At 45.0% G+C, this 11,479-nt stretch overlaps 1 protein-coding gene across 1 annotated transcript in view; it reads left to right on the top strand.

The window, feature by feature from the left end:
- Positions 1 to 3,846: 3,846 nt before the first annotated feature.
- MAB21L3 (mab-21 like 3) overlaps positions 3,847 to 11,479 on the top strand; it is a 28,498-nt gene continuing 20,865 nt past the window's right edge. Inside the window, exons 1-2 of the mRNA XM_027535873.1 lie at positions 3,847 to 3,931; positions 4,539 to 4,766. Of these exons, the coding sequence (XP_027391674.1) occupies positions 4,731 to 4,766 (36 nt within the window). The 5' untranslated portion in view covers positions 3,847 to 3,931; positions 4,539 to 4,730. The remainder of the gene's footprint in view (positions 3,932 to 4,538; positions 4,767 to 11,479) is intronic.

The following is an 11,479-nucleotide window of genomic DNA, read 5'->3' as shown; positions in this document are numbered from 1 at the left end:
ACTGTGAATAATTAATTCCTCCCGTCGTCTATTTCCTGCCACTTCCTCACTTAGGTATCACAGAAACTGAGGTCAACCAGCTAGTCTCATGGGATAGCAAACTGATGAAACCAAATGTCTTCTTCCTGAAAGGTTTTCTTCACTCCCAGTGTTTTTCCAGTCATGTCAACTGAAAAATAGGCCAGCGTCGTATGACTTTGAGCAGAGGCAATAGAGTAGTACTTAAGTACTATTACTTTCCCTGACTTAAGGGAAAGTTTCAGGTGAAAATATAACTCTGTTTACCAGGTAGAGAAATATGAACATGGAAATACCTTACTATTTAACTTGAAAATAAAATATCATCCAAGTCATAGTGAGAGTTTTATTATGTCGACAGCTGATCTCTGTTCAAAATAAGTTTCTGGATTGCCTTTCAACACTGGGCCTTTTGAATGAGAAAGATTCAGAATGACATCCATAGGCCTAGACAGTTTCCTTTTCTTTCCTCTAGCCCAATCTGGGATCACTGAGTATATACTATTTTGTAACAGGTCATCATTGCTGTTTTATGCATCTCAAAGTTATTTTATTTATTAGAATGGTCACTTTAGCATTTAATGCAACAAAATATTCACCACTAGGTATTAAGGGTCAGTTATGTCTTAGGTACCAGGCTACCCATATGACACAGAACAGAGTCCCTGCCTTGCTGTTCATTATTGCGAGCTTCCTAACAGCTTAAACAATTATCTCTATTTGGTCCTCTGAACTGTCATGTTTGAGTCACCCCAGGATTAAAAGAACTCTTTGAAAGAATAAGTCAGAATTTGTAACCTTGGTGAACTTTAACAAATTTGTATATTTAACATTGATTTGGATCAAGCCAACCCTTTCACTTTTGGGTATGAAAATTCTGGCCACTAAGGCTAAATCTGTAAGCAAACAGCTTTGCTGGTGAACCAGGTGACATGATCCTCCCAGGGCTTCTCATATCGATGGTTTAGAGTTTGAATACCTTGTTAAACTGCCTGTAAAGGATGACTTCTTGGTCCTCACACCCGAAATTGAGCCAACACTGGTCTACATGTTCATTCTTGCATTTGATGTGAGTCATAGGAAACGAGGATATTTGTTTCCTGAAGAAGGAGGAGAATATGAGTCTGCAGTGAATCCCTCTCAGTGACACAGCACAATGCCTCAGGTAGTCTGTTGTTCAATAAATATTTGCTGATCCCATATCCAATTAGCCAGAGATCTCTATCAACGAAAAAAAGCTTGCCTTTGTCAACCTCTCAGTGTCTGTGTTTGGGGATCTGCCCTGTATTTCAGAACCTTTGCCCGTAAGGAACCATATCACAAAGCAGGGAACTGGCTGTGTTTATATAACGCCCTATTTCCTGGGTACAGCATCCAGTCTAATAAGTCACCCTGTACGTGTTCCTTCTTCTTCCTTGCCGGCGTCCAGCCCCGGTGGATCCAGGGAATTCGAAGCGGGGACGGCGTTGGCGAGGATCAGGAAACAACTGCTTAATTAAACGTTAATTAAGGATATAAAGAGTAATAGAATAAGGATAGCTCAGTAGGAAAATTCAGTGAAGAAAAGAAGCTGAAATAAGGAGAGCTCAGTGAGGAAATTCAGTGGAGAAAAGAGGCTGAATAATTCAGCCAGAAGGTGAGAGAAAGAACGACGTGGGGAGACCAAGTTTCGGTGAACAAGGCCCGCACTTTATTTTCCAAAGTAGTTTTTATACCTTAAGTTATGCATAGAGGATAATGGGGGAAGGGGTAGAGTCATGCAGCAAGCCAGGCTTTCTTCCTGCAAACTTATCATATGCAAAAGCTTAGGTGATTTGCATCATCTTCTGGCCTGGAGGCCTGTTAATATTTTAAGACCCTTTCTTCAGAAAACTTATTTTTCTCTAAAGGTGATTGGTCAGGAGCCACCCTCCAAAAGCATTAGATAAAGTTGCATTCCTACAGAGCAAAGGTGTGGTGGGCTATAACAAGAAAAAGAATTAACTCAAGGGTCCCAGGTTACAAACATTAAAGCTACTACTTACACCAATTATATTAATCAATACACTGCCAGGGACACAGCAGGTAAGGGATATGGAAACTTAGCAGCAAACATTGGCCCGACAAGTGAAAATCCCTTCACCAATACAATTTCTAATCAATCTTTTAACTACTCAAAGGAATCTGTGTTTAGACAGTTTAGAACATCTCCTGCCTCTCACAGTTGGGAGGCTCTGAACAATCACATGTGGCCGGAAAAACCTATTCAGGCAGGCTAGAGGATTTCCAAAGGAGTTTGTAGGTTGAAACACTGTCACACGCAGGAATTATTAACTGGAGCTGTAAGCTAACTCTTTTTTCAGAGAGAGGTAGTGGGGGACAGCCCCCTGTAAAGTCTGAGGTGTAGGTGAAAGCACAAAGCAGAAAGTAGGCAGACTCTGGTTTTGGGGGTAGATGCTCAAGAATTTCCAGGGAGACTCCTGAAGCTTGATCCCGCCTTTGCGTATGCCAAGCCTCCTTCCTCATGACCTTTGCCACGGGAGGAGTTCCTCACGCTGGCTCCCGGCAGTGATAGAATTCCAGTTGAGCTATTCCAGATCCTGAAAGATTATGCTGTGAAAGTGCTGCACTCAATATGCAATATGCACTCAATATGCAATACGCCGGCTCCCGGCACTTCCTAGCTTCTCACTTGGCCCTGTTCATTGCTTTCACTGCTCACTCCAGGCCAGTGTCACTGGACCCTAGCATGAGAGAAGAATGCTACTTTCAGCTGTCTGATCAGCTGTAGGACTGAGCAATCGCAGTAGGTAGGACCACCTCATGCACAAAAGAATGAAAGTTTGTGCATCTGATGACGGGCATCTGGAGGAACCTTAGACTAGAAGGAAAGGCCCCACCAGAGGAAAGGGACGCCCATGTTAATGCTTACAGTGAAGCAGCAGAAAGGAAAAGAGCAAAAACACCCAGGAAAAGCAGGACAACCTTGGTGAAGTTGAAAATGAATTGGAAAGAGAACTCAGAATCGCAAGCAGCTCAGAGGGAGAGGCTCTTGTTCCTCCTATGAAAAACCGATAGTTTGGAACAACTAGCCAGCAGTAAGAGAAGGTAAAGGAAGAAGATTCAGAAATATTTGGGAGCATTTGCTATCAAAAGCAGGAGATTTAAAATTACAAATAGAAGAAAATGAAAAATCGAGGGAGTATTGAGGAGTGCTGGCTTTACCAGATGTATTAATATTAATATATCGGTGTACAGGTTCCTGCTCAGGGCTTCCCAGGTGGCCCTATGGTAAAGAACCTACCTGCCAATACAGGAGACTAAGAGACAACTGTTCCATCCCTGGGTTGGGAAGATCCCCTGGAGGAGGGCATGGCAACCCACTCCAGTATTCATGCCTGGAGAATCCCATGGACAGAGGAATCTGGTGGGCTACAGTCCATGGGGTCTCAAAGAGTTGGACCCTACTGAATTGACTTAGCATGCACGCACACACACACAGATTCCCAGAGGTGAGCTGTAGAAGCTGGACAGAACACTGGGATTAGTGAGGTGGGTGGAGCACCTGGCGAGCAGCCTGAGCTCTGATGTGGCTTTCAGATGATGCCAAGTTCAGGAAATATATGCAAATGCTGTGGTTACAGAACATAGAGTGGCCCAGGCGTCCAGCATGGCTGCTGAGCACTTAGAGACAGCGCTCAGAGGTGGGTTTGGGCAGACACTCGCCTTTGGAACATTGCTCCGAATAGAGCTGAGCTCCCCGAAGCACTGTATTTTCTTTAGATCATCCAATAGCTGACTCTGGTGTTTACCAAGTTCAGAGATCAAGCCTTTTTTTTTTTTTTTTTCTGTAATAAAACTAGCCTCAGCCAGCCAGGTTGGGAATTTGCTGCCTGAGCTGTTTTCCAACACGGATTTGCTGGCAAAACCAGATGTGAGTGTTTCCTCAACTCCTGAGGGGCCTGTTTGCACTGACTTTATTTTTACTGCTAGCTTTCTGGGGGGAAGGCCAGCAGGTGAGCAGGAGGATTCTTGTCCTGCCGTTCCTGGGTGTGCTTGTGCGTGTGTGTGTCTCTGTGCTTGTGTCTGTGTGTGTCTACACCTGTGTGTGTGTGTTTCCACGTGCGAATTGTTGTGTCCTGATCACTTGTCTTAGACATAATAATGGTGCCGCTGGTTGTTTGGCAGTTTCCTATTTGTTTATTGTAAGGAAGGTAGATTCATTTGCAGGATTTTCTGGGTGGGAGAGCAAGGAAACTATTTACTGTCAACAGGATTAGAACAAGGAGATATAAGATACCGAGCTCACAGAGGCATCTAGTGTCAGGATAAGAGCATAAACAGGTGGGAAGAAGCCACCTACAGGCATTTCTATCTTGAATGGAACCTTTGAGTATTTGAGTGGAAAATACAACTTGGAAAATTGCCCTTCGGTCAAAGCGTCTGTCAGTAGAGCTGAATAGAGTAAAATTAGGTTGGACTCGAGTTCAATTTCATCAACTCTCCGTCTTCAATTCTTTTCTGATTTTTATTTCCCAAAGATAAAAGACGGATGCTCACAATTTGGAAATAAGAACTTGAATGAAGAATTGAGAGGGTAAGTCTCTGGTCCACACACACATTTCCAGAGAAACTCAGCCCGAAAGCCACACAACAAGCACGGTCTCCAATGACAGACAAACCGAGACGCTGCTGTTCTGCTCAGGATTGACCAGGAAGCCGTGGAATCCCGGATGGAAGGAGACTTAGAAGATTGCCTGCTGAATAAGGTAAGGACAAATACCAGTCTCTTCCACGTGCTCTCTCCCACTCCTCCTACCCCACCAACCTGGATGCAGAAAGGATTTCAGGCTGATTCCAAAGACATAGAAAATGCCCCAAGACCATCACCCAATACCATCATAAGAGTATTCAGGGATTTACCATATTTCAGTCCTGTCTTTGAGATTCCAGTGCAAGAGGTACCTTGGGTATATAATGTGGAACAAAGAGTTACAACTTGGCTGGAACTCTGGCTCCCCACTGATGCCTGGGTGCATACAGGTATGCTAAATCACTTCAGTGGGGTCTCTGCGACCCCATGGACTATAGCCCTCCAGGTTCCTCTGTCCATGGGATTCTCTAGGCAAGAATACTGGAGTGGGTTGCCGAGCCCTCCTCCAGGGGATCTTCCCAATCCAGAGATGGAACCCTTGTCTCTTAGTCTCCTGTATTGGCAGGCAGGTTCTTTACCACTAGCGCCACCTGGGAAGCCTGATGTCTGGGTGGTCATGAACAAAGCACTTAACCTGTCTAAGCCTCAGTTTTTTCTCTGTAAAATGGGAGTGATCACAGGATCTTAGTGGGGGTCTTTGAAAAAGAGTGAATAAGACAGCTTTTTGAAAACTGTAAAACTGCTAAATTAAAATATAAAGGTGATGGAGAGGGAAACCTGGTATGCTACAGTCCATGGGGTCGCAAAATCAGACACAACTGAGTGACTGAACTAATTGACTATATTTTTAGTACACATGGATGAAGAACCAATTAATTTCTTCTTTGTAGAGTCATAGGCTCTTAGGATATTAGAACTTGAAGGAACCATAAATATTATCTAATTTAAGCCTTTCTGTTTACAGATGAAGCTGCTAAGACAGCACCACCCTTGAAACTAAAACATTAAGAGTTAGAGATTAGTCTAGTGTTTTCATGCCTTTATAAGTTAACAAAGTAGAATTCATTATTATAGTGATAAATCAAGTTGATTTCTTAGCCAAATCCATTAAGAGAGATAAATAGGGAAAAAACTTATGATAATAAAAATTATAGCAAATAAAGTGATTTCTCCCTTTGGAGAAAGTGTGTAACCTGGCATTTCCCCATGGTCCTGTGTGTTCTGAAAGAAAAAAGTTCAAATATTTTAGCCTGGCATTCAAATAATACTTATCTTTCTACCTGCTTCCCTGCATCTTCAATCACAGAAATTCTAAACAAAAGCTCTCTGTTGACTCCAGCCTGTGCATGCGTTTTCTTTGGCCCACAGAGAATTTTTCAGATTTTTCAATTTTGTTACGAGCATTTCCAAATAGTGAGATTTTGCATACAAAGTCAGACTTCCTTTCTCTCTGGAATAATAATAACAATAAATCAAACTATCTGTGGCATCACTTTTCCAGTCAGTGCAATGCAGGTGTTGAAACCAGGTCCTGGTTTTTTGCCTGGCAGCCATGGCCTGGAGTTGAGCGTCTGTCCTGCTGGAGGCTGTGGCGCTGCTGAGCCTGACAGTCCCCCTCCCCAGCCCTCCCTCTCCCAGGTGTGCCCACTATTCTGCCCCTACGGGTGGTTGGGTCTGACAGTCCTGCCCTAGAAGAACTGTGGCCCAAAAAGGTCTTGGGCTGAAGCTCTCCCTCCACCACTCAGGGAGACATCCCCCTCTTCTTCATTTTTCTGGCTCATACTCATCCTTCAAACTCAGCTCTGAGTCCACCTTCTCATGAAAGATTACAACACAAAACATTTGTGCCTTTCTATGACTTCCCATCATAATCATCACTGATAATATTTATTTGGCCATCAATTGTATCTTAGCTCCTGACACCTTTCCTTTTGTTATCTTGGTGGTGACTTAACTATATCATTGTATTCTGTAGAAGTTTCCAGAAGGAAGAACAGTGCCTTGGATATCTTTATTCCCTCTTGACATTCACATAGGATCATTGCATGTATGTGGTTAGAAGTATCTTCAGGCCTCATTGAAGATAATGCGAGATGAGTGTTTAAGGTGCTGGCAGGTTGAGGCCCTACTGTGTGTCATGTAAGCAACAACTGTATGATCCATGCACAGAAAGGAGCAGAGGCTCATGTGAATTCAACGTGTCCAAAGTCACAGAGTTAATGAAGGTGCTGAGGTTTCAACCTACTCTGTTATGCACCAAACTACGTTTCCTCTGCTAAACCCTCTATATCACCATAAACACACACAGCCCAAAACACAGATCTGGATGTGGCCTGCTCAGTGCGAGAGACGTTTTGTGTTTGGGTGTCTTTAAGGGTGGCCCTGTCTCACCTGCAGATTTTGCACATAAGCCCAAAGCTAAAAGGAGGAAGTTCCCCATGCAGACAGGCAAATGTTTAACATCGCAAGTGCTACACAGAGATTTGAACAGGGTGCTGGAGGGGAAGAGAGCACTGTGAGCTCTGATGGGAGAGGTCTTCCGCAGAGTGAAGACAAAGCCTTAGCAGCACATGCTAAATGAGTCGAGTTTTAACAAGCAGAGAGGACTTCCAGCGCAGGGAACCCCATTCAAGCAGTCAGCATGGGTTTCATTCCCAGTCGCCTTGTCCTTGGGGAGGCAGAGTAGTGCAGTGGTTGTGAACAAGGACACTGCCTGGGTGTGGATTCCTGTGACTTGCCAACTCCCAGACCTTGGGTAAATTACTTACACTTTCTGAACTTGTTTTCTCCTCTGTAAAATGAGGATTACCAGAGCATCCACCTTAAAGGATTATCCAGAGGCTCTAAGGATCTGTATGCGTGTTTGTTAGTCACTCAGTTGTGTCCAACTCTGTGACTCCATGGACTCGGGCCCACCAGACTCCTTTGTCTGTGGGACTTCCCAGGCAAGAATACTGCAGTAGGTTGCCAATTCCTCCTCCAGGGGACCTTCCTGACCCAGGGATCGAACCTGGGTCTCTTGCATTGCAGGCGGATTCTTTGCATCTGAGCCACCAGGGAAGCCTCAAAGGAGCTAAGCCTTATAAAGTATCTTTTACACTGCAGTGCCTCACCAGCCTCGCCTCTGCAGGGCTGCTGTTACTATAGCTTCTGCTATATATATGAATTGCAGATATCCTGTGGGGTCCAAGCATTTGGGGCATGGAAGAATTAGTCTAAAAAGATAGGGAATGTGATGTCTTATCTGTATGGATCACTGAATTTAAGTTTCCAGTCCTTTAAATTGTTAACCGCTGAAAGATAGAAACAGTGTCTGTCCCATGACCACCACTTTTTTTTTTGAGGGGGAGGGGTTATTCTGAGAGTTCGTTGTGGCACACAGGCTTCTCCAGTTGTGGCACATGAGTTTCATCGCCCTGAAACTTATGGGATCTTAGTTTCCTGACCAGGGATTGAACCCACATCCACTGCATCGGAAGGCAGATTCTTAACCGCTGGACCACCAGGGGAGTCCCACACCACCACTTTTTAAAACTGATTATTGGAGTTAAGGCAATTCCAGAATTTAAAGTCTGACTTCCTGTTGTTTAGAAAGCCGTTCTCAGCCTTTTCCCCCAGTGGCACTCCTTGTGGACGACATTTGCACGGGCCACTTGCTCGTGGGTGTGGTCAGCCCCGTGTGGCATTCCTGTCACGCTATTTCTAACACCCCCTGCCTCTTTCAGGAAAGTATGCGGGAATACAAGTGAGTCAGATTGATGTTGTTTTAAGGAATACACTTGAATTGGCAATAATTTATATTTGAAACAGTAAACTGTTCACAGACTTGAGCTATTAATAGTAGCAAATGATGTGGGCCCACAACACGCCTGACGTTGCACCTGGGGGGGTGGACACTCATGTGGGCGTGTAGACACACCCTGGAGGGCAGGAGGTCTACAGCAAACGGATGGCCAAACCTTGGAAGTGCCAAGTCTGATGACTGCTTCTGTGTAAACGCTGCTTACAGTGATTGAATCTGCGTGCTAATGAGTGTGGCATAACTTTTCCAGTCAGTACAATGCAGGGGTTGAACTAGATAATCTAGTTCAACCACAGACACCTAGCATCCTGGGCCTGGTTAAATTATTATACTTCATTTTTGCTTTTGCTCTGTCGCATCCACCAATGATCTCTTTAGAAACAAAATGTTTCTCTTTAGAAAAAGAGACACACCTTCGTGCATTGACCTGATCAGCAGAGAAAGTGAATGAAACTTAAACAGGTATCCGAGGTCAAATTTGGACGGAATGGGGGAATTCCCTGGTAGTTCAGTAGTTTGGACTTGGCGCTTTCACTGCTGGGGGTCAATCCCTGGTCAGGGAAATCCCGCAAGCTGTGTGGTACACAAAGGGGAAAAAAAAGCTTGGACTGAATGAGCTTTGATCCATCTTCAGTTTGCTTCAAAGCTTTGCCATGAAATAAATGTAATGACAAGGCTGCTTTGAGGTTGCAATTGGTGTCTTAGCTTGCTTCCTGAAGTCTGAGAGCCATCAAAGGGATTCTGAGTTTGGGCTAGCGACTGGTCTCTACTTGTGGTGGAGCCTCTTTCTTTCACCAAGATTGCTCCCTGTAAAGCTGCTTCCGGCCCCATTCCCTGCTTTTCTGCACCCTGAATTAGAATCTTCTTGTTATACCTCGCTAAGCCATGGTCAGGACGAGCGAAGGGAAGCAGCTGGGGTTTCTGGGTTGTGGTTTAGACCAGGGGTCCGCCACCTGTGGGACCGAGTGCCTGATGAGCTGAGGAGGAGCTGATGTAATAATAATAGAAATAAAGTGGACAATAAATGCAGTGTGCTTGAATTATCCTGAAACCATCCCCTCTCCACCCCAAGTCTGTGGAAAAATTGTCTTCCACGAAACTGGTCCCCTCATGTCAACCATGCTGCGGACTGCTGGTTTAGAGGAATAATGAGTGAGAAATTATAGGTGTCTTCTAAGGAGTGTCTGAACTTGTCCTCACCAGTGAGAAGATTCTACCACCAAATGGTGGCATAATTTGTAGAAGAGATTCCCAATGGAGAACTGTTTCCAAGAGGCACCACCTCCCCCCACACATACACACACTTTCTCTCAAGTTTTTATCAATTACAAATTATATAACAGTGTCAATATTGTCATAAATCTTCCATTAGTTTATTAACATGAGAAACAAAATATGTATGCAGATATATACTGGAGTAGACAGCTATTTCCTCCTCCAGGGGATCTTTCTGACCCACAGATTGAACCCACGTCTCCTGTGTCTCCTGCACTGCAGGCAGATTCTTTCCCTCTGAGCCACCTGCAGAAGCCTTCCTATTGAGTCACCATTATGTCACTGACATTCAAGTTTTGTGGACTCACATCAATGGAGTTGGAAGATCTGGGAAGTTAGCCTTAGTCCTTAACACATTCTGAGACCTTAACTATTTGAAATGACTATTTCCCAACCATTCTGACTGCAGTTTTCTATCTAGTTAGCCCTTGTATTACTTTTTCCTGCTATTCCTGGTCAGACATCTGGCCGGTGAACTTGTGCAATATCCTTTAATCTCCCAAACTGACTTCATCCTTTCTCTGCCCAGGCTTGAAAACATGGCCCACCACTGACCCCCTTCCTCTCTCTTCTCCAGATGGTGCCAGCAAACTCTAATTTTTCTTTTTATTTATTTATTTTGACTGTGCTGGGTCTTCACTGCTATGCAGGCTTTTCTCTAGTTGCAGGGGGTTACTCTTCATTGGAGAAGGCAGTGGCACCCCACTCCAGTACTCTTGCCTGGAAAATCCCATGGACAGAGGAGCCTGGTAGGCTGCAGACCATGGGGTCATGAAGAGTCAGACACGACTGAGCGACTTCACTTTCACTTTTCCCTTTCATGCATTGGAGAAGGAAATGGCAACCCACTCCAGTGTTCTTGCCTGGAGAATCCCAGGGACGGGGGAGCCTGGTGGGTCGCCGTCTATGGGGTCGCACAGAGTCGGACACAACTGAAGTGACTTAGCAGCAGCAGCAACTCTTCATTGTGGTGTGTGGACTTCTCATTGCAGTGGATTCTCTTGTTGTGGAGCACAGGCTCTAGATGCATGGACTTCAGTATTTGAGGCACGTGGGGTCAGTAGCTGTGGTTTTCAGGCTCTAGACTGTAGGCTCAATAGTTGTGGTGCATGGACTTAGTTGCTCTGTGGCATGTAGGATCTTCCTGGATCAGGGATTGATTGAACTAGAGTCTCCTGCACTGGCAGGCAAATTCTTTACCACTGAGCCACCAGGGAAGCCCAGCAAACTCTAATCTTAACCTCTCTACTGTTACCCCTGGAGAGCTGAGGGGTATTAGACAACCTCTTACAACCCAGCCCACTGTTAATCCACAGCCTCATGGACACACAGTGGAGTGTTGATACTGCCTGGAAACTTTGCCTGTCTACCATGCATGCATGAGTGCTCAGGCATGTCCAACTCTTTGTGACCCCATGGACTGTAGCCCACCGGGCGAGCTCCTCTGTCCATGGAATTTTCAAGAATACTGGAGTGGGTTGCCATTTCCTTTTCCAGAAGATCTTCCCAACCCAGAGAACAAACCCACATCGCTTACATCCTCTGCATTTGCAGGCAGATTCTTTAGCACTGGCACCACTCAGGAAGCCCGGAACCTTTACACAAACCTCTGGAGACCCAAACAGCCCCTCATCTGTTAGAGAAGCTTCTGCCAAGGTCTGTTACCCGGAAGTCCCCTGCCCTCCTCATCTCACCTCACCGTCAGTACACTGCCTTGTCTCTTGCTCTAGAAAGAAGACAGGCGTCAGGCA

This window comes from Bos indicus x Bos taurus, chromosome 3 (assembly GCF_003369695.1).
Source record: "Bos indicus x Bos taurus breed Angus x Brahman F1 hybrid chromosome 3, Bos_hybrid_MaternalHap_v2.0, whole genome shotgun sequence".
Classification (NCBI taxonomy): domain Eukaryota; kingdom Metazoa; phylum Chordata; class Mammalia; order Artiodactyla; family Bovidae; genus Bos; species Bos indicus x Bos taurus.
Note: the sequence above shows the minus strand (reverse complement) of the source record. Positions and strands in the feature narration are given on the sequence as shown.